General features: G+C 48.6%; 1 protein-coding gene across 2 annotated transcripts in view; it reads left to right on the top strand.

Moving 5' to 3' along the window:
* The first annotated feature begins 219 nt into the window (after positions 1–219).
* LRP4 (LDL receptor related protein 4) overlaps positions 220–7,276 on the top strand; it is a 46,901-nt gene continuing 39,844 nt past the window's right edge. The window contains exons 1-4 of one of the 2 annotated variants that reach the window (XM_051964305.1): positions 220–1,021; positions 5,263–5,379; positions 5,597–5,710; positions 6,542–6,658. In XM_051964305.1, coding sequence (XP_051820265.1) covers positions 664–1,021; positions 5,263–5,379; positions 5,597–5,710; positions 6,542–6,658 — 706 coding nt within the window. In that variant the 5' untranslated portion in view covers positions 220–663. The remainder of the gene's footprint in view (positions 1,022–5,262; positions 5,380–5,596; positions 5,711–6,541; positions 6,659–7,276) is intronic. The other variant, XM_051964304.1, reaches the window with a different exon arrangement.

Here is a 7,276-nt window from a genome sequence, read left to right as displayed (position 1 = left end):
AGTAGGAAACTGAGGCCCAGGAGAGGGACTGGGATCATATAGCCTTTCCCTCTGGCTGACAGTGCCCGCAGAATCACGGACTTAAAGCTGTAAGGGATCTAAGAGCCCATCTAAGTCCAGGCTGAAACCTGGCTTTCTGCCTCTGAGACTCGGAGCAAGTCCCCCCTATTTCTGAGAGCCTCCCTTTCCTGTCTGAAAAGAGAGAAGCTTGGACCAGCTAATCCCCAGGTTCTAGATCTGGGATCAGTGATCATTTTCTCCCTGTAACAATATCTGATGTTTATATTGGAGGGAAAAGTTTCCAGCGTTCTAGCGGGATCTCCCCTAAGCCAGAGTTCTTTCCCCTTCCCTTTGCCCCATCCCCTCCCATGGGATTTGGCCTGAAGGGACTCTCCAGTCCAGACCCCTGCTCCCCTCCTTGTCTGGCTAACGCCTGAATCCAAACTTAGCTATGATTCCTAAGCCAGTTCCCTTTCTCTGGCGCTTCAGGAAATTCCCTCACTTTTCACCCTCCCAGACACCCTCGATTCAGGCTATTTTTGTTCCCCAGCCCACCCATATTAAGTGTAAAGTTTGAGAAACAGAAATGGGTGATGAACCATAACCCCGCCTCTCCACTGGCTAGCTCCTTCCTAAGAGGGTGCCCACTTCCACAGCTAAAGGATGAGGAGAGCAGTTAGCTCCCCCAAACCCCCTTTTTTCTGGATGTTTCAAAATATAATGATTAAAGTCCCGGAGGAGAGTGACTCTGAACAAATGTCAGCAGGTATGTTCCTGACAATGGAAGTCAAGGCAGATGAGGGAGACCCCTCCAGCCGCCCCAGAAATCCCAGCTCCAGAGCTCTCACCCCTCGTGTTTTCTCTCTCTCCCCAGGCCTGTCCAGCAGCCCTGAATGTGCATGTGGCCGCAGCCATTTCACATGTGCAGTGAGCGCTTTGGGAGAGTGCACCTGCATCCCGGCTCAGTGGCAGTGTGACGGTGACAATGACTGCGGGGACCATAGCGATGAGGATGGCTGTAGTAAGAGACTTCTTGGGGAATGGGGGCAGGGAGGAATGATGGGGACCCTTCTGTCAAGGAGCCAGTCACTGGCTTAGACTCTGGGGGTACAGATACATAATGAAAGCGTTCCTGCCCTCAGGGAGCTTCCGGTCCATCAAGGAAAACTATGTGCATGTATAGTGACAAGCAAAATAGACAGAAAATCAATTACAAGGCAGTTTTTAGCTGGAAATGGTACAGAGAGGGTAAGTACAGCTCATCAGCAACAAGGTGGCCACATGTGCAGCAAAATGTCCACTGGAAAAGGCCTGAAGAGAGGGGAAGGTTGTTGGTTTTTTCCCCTGAGACAATTGGGATTAAGTGACTTGCCCAGGGTCACACAGCTAAGATCTGTTAAGTGTCTGAGGCCACATTTGAACTCAGGACCTCCTGACTTCAGGGCTGTTGCTCTATCCACTGCGCCACCTAGCTGCCCCCAAGGGGAAAGTTTTAAAGAAAGGGCCCAGCAGGACAGCCGCTGACCTTGGTTTGCTAAGACATCGTGTATCAGAGTCTAAGAGACGTCCTTCCCCTGGCACGGAGATTGGCTGTTCCTAATGTACCCGTACAGGTGGAATCTTAGAGCAGGGATAACCTTACGCGGTCTGCCATTAGGGCCACCTCAGTACAATCTACATTAGTCTACTTTAAATACCCCTGACCCATCACCAGAGTCTGGGGATACATAAACAAAATAGTTTTAAAAAAAATAGTTACTGCCCTTGCAGCACTTACATTCTCCCCAATCAGGCGTCCCATTCATAGATAATTAAATACTAAATAAATAGGAAACATATTTTTGTATCCATTACTTGACTGTGGAGGCGTCCGTATAACAGTAATATGTGTTTAAAACAAAATACAAAGCCCTTTTGTGTGTGTGGACAACCCAGATGCCTCTATTTTTTTATTAAAGCTTTTTATTTTCAAAACATATGCATGAACCATTCTTTGACATTAACCCTTGCAAGACCCTGTGTTCTGATTTTCCCTCCTCTTCCCCCACCTCCTCCCCTAGATGGCAAGCAATTCAATATTAAACACGGCAGAAATATATGCTAAATCCAATATATATACATAGTTATACAATTATTCTGCTGCACAAGAAAAATCAAATCAAACAGGAAAATAAATGAGAAAGGAAATAAAATACAAGCAAACAACAAAAAGAATGAGAATGCTATGTTGTGATCCACACTCAGTTCCCACAGTCCTCTCTGGGTGCAGATGGCTCTCTTCATCACAAGATCATTGGAACTGAACTCAGTCATCTCATTTTGGGAGAGTCATGTCTATCTGAATTGATCCAGATGTCTCTTTAAAGAGCTTTGAATGAAAGAAAATGCATTTATTATGTGCCAGGTACTTTACAAATATTATATCATTTGATTCCATATCAACCCTGGGAGGTAGGTGTAATTCTTATCCCCGTTTTACAGAAAAGGAAACTGAGACAGACAGAGTAAGGGAGCTGTCCAAGGTCACACAGTTAATAAGTATCTGAGGCTGGATTTGAACCCAGATCCATCCAACCCATCATCTAGCTGCATGATCAGCCCATCTCATTTTCCAATCATAGGAGTCCTTGATCATATCTTCTATGTCACTTCTTTAGTCATAGGAATGTTGTTCAACGGGGAAAGAAACTGGCACTTCTGTAGCTTCTCTGTTTCCTCATTAATATGTGTGTGTGTGTGTATGTGTGTGTGTGTGTGTGTGTGTGTGTGTGCATGTGTGTGTGTGTATGTCTGAGATCAGATTTGAACTCAGGTCGTCCTGACTTCAGGGCTGGTGCTCTATCCACTGTACTACCTAGCTGCTCCTTTGTTTCTTCATTCTTAAAGACCAGTTTTCTATGGACAATACTATGATTCTTTTCATGTGCATAAACATGAGCAGCCAGGTTGCTCCGTGATTAGTTCTGGACTTGGAATGGACAAGATCTGAGAGCAGATCAGATATTTGCTGACTGTGTGGCCCTTTGCCTCAGTTTCCCTATCTGTAAAATGGGGATAATAATAACATCTTCCTCATTTTGGTAAGGATCAAAAGAGTAAACATATAATGCATGCCTTTTAGCCCATCCTCTTGTGCTCTACAAATGCTGGCTATTTTTATTTTGTTATTATTATCCAGTTTTTTTTTTTTAAATTTCTGCTCCACATTGGGCAGACCTGTTGCCTCACCAGGTTCACCCGTGCCGGGAGCATCCCTGACCTCCCAGTTAGCGTGTGCACCCACTCGACTGGCCCGCCCTGTTCTGTGTATCCGGGGGCCACATTCCCAACTCACCTTCCAGCCTTGGAGACCAGTTCCCTCGGCTTGTGCCAGAGCCGGAATTAGCAGGAGCGGCTGGAGGGGGTGGGGGATACAATCTGTGACCTTGAGCAGAGGTTTTCTCCTTCTGAAGTTAATTGGTCTTGATAGGGATTGAACCTGCAACCTTGACCTCATTAACACCCATTCTATCCAGTTGAGCGAACGAGCCCAGACAAGGCCCTCATTACATATCAACAACACGGATTTCCCAAGAGGAAAGTGGGGAGGAAAAAAAAGACATTTCCTTTTTTCTCCTTCTTTTCTTTTGTTCCCTCTTAATTTCTTTAAGATTTTAATTGCCTAGTTCGGGCCTTTCAAGGATCAGGGAGCAAAAGTCGGAAGGGCCTCAGAGGCCATATAGTCCAACGCCTACAATTTGCAAATGAGGAAACCGAGTCCCAGTAACGGTTAAGTTATATGTGTGAGAGATGGTATTGAAACCTCGGTCTCCTGACTGAAAAGCTGGGACTTTTCCCATCATAACCCACTGACAGCCTAGCCTCTAATCATCATTTACATTTCTGGAACGCTGTTTTGTGGCGTGGGGAGTAGCCCGATTTCATCGGGAGAGGGAATGGTCAGGGAGGAATTACTAAGGCCATTTGGCACTTTTGAGGAGTTGAGGCACTAGGGTCTCAAAACCAATGTGTCAGTGCATGGTTTCAGCCCATTTCTTCCTAGTGGAGACTGGCCTGCTGCCCACTCCGTCACTTCACCTCTCTGATAACACTCTGACAAACTGATCTCCAACAAGCCTCTGGGGTAGTTCTTGGGAGGATAATTTGTGGGAGGCGAAAGTGTCAAGGCTTGACCTGCAGTCACTGATGGGTCTCCCGGGATATAAATTCCCTTCTCCTTAGCTGATTAGCTTCCCTTCTGGAGAGTGCAGGTTCAGAGACTCTCAGAGGGCAGGGGAGCGTCATGGAGGGTGGAGTCCTTTGTCCGGGTCAATCGGGGAGTGTGTGCTGGACTTGGCCCAGGCCTTCCTGACTCCACAGAGGGGTCTCTGTCCATTAAGATGCATCTCTTATGCATGCCTATTGTACAGATGAGGAAGCTGCACAGCCTCTGGTCATCCAGCTAGGAAATGTTAATGATTAGGTTCAAACCCAGGTTCTGTTGGCTCCAAATTGTGTTCGTTCTCTCTCCTTTCCTCCCTCTGTTTCTCTGTCCGTCTCTTTTTTCTCTCTCTCTCTCTCTGTCTGTCCCTGTGTGTCTAGTCTTTGTTTTTTTCCCTCTGTCTCTCTGTCTCTGTCTATCTTCCCCTCTCTCTCTCTCTGTATCTCTGTATCTCTGTCTCTGTGTCTCTCTCTCTCTCTCTGTCTTTCTCTTTCTCTCTCTCTCTGTCTCTCTGTCTCTGTCTCTGTTTGTCTCTCTCTCTCTCTTTCTCTCTCTGTCTTTGTCTCTCTCTCCTTTCTCTCTCTTCATCTCCCTCTCAGTTGCTATCTTTCTCTCTATTTCTGTTGGTCTCTTTCTCTCTCTGTCTCTGTCTCTCTATCTCTCTCTCTCTGTCTGAGTGTCTCTGTTTGTCTTTCTCTCTCTCTCTCTCTCTCTCTCTGTCTGAGTGTCTCTGTCTTTTTCTCTCTGTCTCTCTGTCTCTGTCTGAGTGTGTCTGTCTTTTTCTCTCTGTCTCTCTCTGTCTGGGTGTCTCTGTCTGTCTTTTTCTCTCTGTCTCTCTGTCTCTCACTCTCTGTCTAAGTGTCTCTATCTTTTTCTCTCTGTCTCTCAATCTATCTTTGTCTCTCTGTTTCTGTTTGTCTCTGTCTGCCTTTACCTCTGTCTCTCTGTCTCTTTCTGTCTCCGTGTGTGTGTGTGTGTGTGTGTGTGTGTGTGTGTGTTAGAGAGTCTGGGCCAGAGCACGGACGCTGACTCACCTATGCTTTCTTTCCCCTGGGGCTCAGTGCTCCCCACCTGTTCCCCTCTGGATTTCCACTGTGACAACGGGAAATGTATCCGCCGGTCCTGGGTATGTGACGGCGACAATGACTGTGAGGACGACTCTGATGAGCAGGACTGCCGTGAGTGCCCTCGGGGGCTGGGGCTGGAGCCTGGGGGAGGACTCTGCAGACCAGAGGGAACACTGGTGCCCCCTAGAATCCCCGGGCTTTTCCTTTCCGGCTCCGGGGAGCCCGGCAGTGAGCATCCCCCAGTGACCCAGCGGGCGGCTCCTCGGGGCGCCTGGCTGGGCCCCCAACGCCTCGGGCCGACCCAGTTCTCTGCATCTTGTGTCCGCAGCCCCTCGGGAGTGTGAGGAGGATGAGTTCCCCTGTCAGAACGGCTATTGTATCCGAAGCCTGTGGCACTGTGATGGAGACAATGATTGTGGGGACAACAGTGATGAGCAGTGTGGTGAGTGGGAGGTGTCACGGTGTGATGGGGAGAGTCAGGGACCCGAGAGGGAATCCCGGTTCTGCTGTGCATGTGATCTTGGATAAGTTGCTTAACTTGTCGAGGCTTGCGAAGCTTCTCATTTATAAAGTGACGAGGATGGGGCAGGGCCTTTCCAGCTCTAAATCCTTTTGTCTTGGCCCCAAGATGATCATAACCATTTATTAAGTGCCTACTGTGTGCCGGCCCTGTGCTAAGCGCTGGAGGTGAGCAAAAGCACGTCCTTTCTTCCCATGGGTGTAGAAAGCCCCCTATCTTGCCGCCCGCGGTCACTGGATCCGCTATCTGCGAAGCCGTTTTTCTTTGTTACAAGGGAAGGCTCACTGGGTTGTGGGGACGGAGGAAGACAGCTGCAGGAACTGACTGTGACATAAAAAAGCAAAAACATGAACAAAACCTTCATCTTACAAGAAATCCATCAATCCAGTGGGACTTGGGAGAAAGCGCAATAGGGTAGCAGAGGCGCTAAAGACAGCCTGCAGTAGTCCAGGCAGTTCTTGAAACCTTCACTTCCTTCAACAACCATTTTGTGTACTTACTACCCACAAAATCCTGTCACTTGGAAGGATGAGGGCAGGAGGGCTGGGCTGAGTAGTGAAGGTGCCCCCGGGACCAGAGTCCCACAGAGCGCATCCAGGATTTGATTTCTCTCTGGGGATCGGCTCCAGGATCGGAGGAGTCTCCAAGGAGAAGTCTGGGAGCAGGGTGGGCTTGGTACCGGATCCTTTCTCCGGGGCTGGGGGGCCTCGGGAAGCTCCCGGGGCAGGAACAAACAGCCCAGTGTCTCCCCAGATATGCGCAAGTGCTCGGAGAAGGAATTCCGCTGTAGTGACGGCAGCTGCATCGCGGAACATTGGTACTGTGACGGGGACACGGATTGTAAGGACGGATCCGACGAGGAGAGCTGCCGTGAGTGCCTTTGGCCCCCGGGGGGAAGGGGGGAGCGGGGACCACAATGAGACTTGGATCAGAGAATGGGTACTACTCCCTGGACAGGGCAAGTCCCCGGAGGTCATCCACATAACAACTCACCTTTTCAAGGGACTCTAAAATTTACAAAACACTTTCCTCATAATGAAGTAGATTGAAAGGATGATTATCCCCATTTTAGAGATAAGGAAACTGAGGCTCTGTGAAGTTGAGAGATTTGACCATGGGCGCACTGTTAAACGTCTGAGGTCTCCTAATTCCCACGTCTGCCACTCTTTCCACTCAAGTAACTATCATTAGACCTGGAGAGAAGTTAGGCAGATCCCTTTAAGTGGGGAGGGAAGCCATCTGACTGGAGCATCCTCAAGGGCACTGCTCTAGAGAGCTCTGGGATATCTAAGTTGGGGCGCTCACCATGGATGATATTCTGCCTCCCAAAAGAAGCCAGTGTTTACTCCAACCATATATACTGAGCACCTACTATGTGGACGGCCCTGAGAGGTCTAAGGTACCCAAAAGTGAATCATAAAATCCTTCTGCCCTCAGGGAGTTTTCCTTCTACAGGCCTGAGGGGGAAATTATGTTGATAAATATACG

Source organism: Antechinus flavipes, chromosome 6 (genome assembly GCF_016432865.1).
Source record: "Antechinus flavipes isolate AdamAnt ecotype Samford, QLD, Australia chromosome 6, AdamAnt_v2, whole genome shotgun sequence".
Classification (NCBI taxonomy): domain Eukaryota; kingdom Metazoa; phylum Chordata; class Mammalia; order Dasyuromorphia; family Dasyuridae; genus Antechinus; species Antechinus flavipes.
The sequence above is the reverse complement of the archived record's forward strand: the minus strand, read 5'-3'. Positions and strand labels throughout refer to the sequence as shown.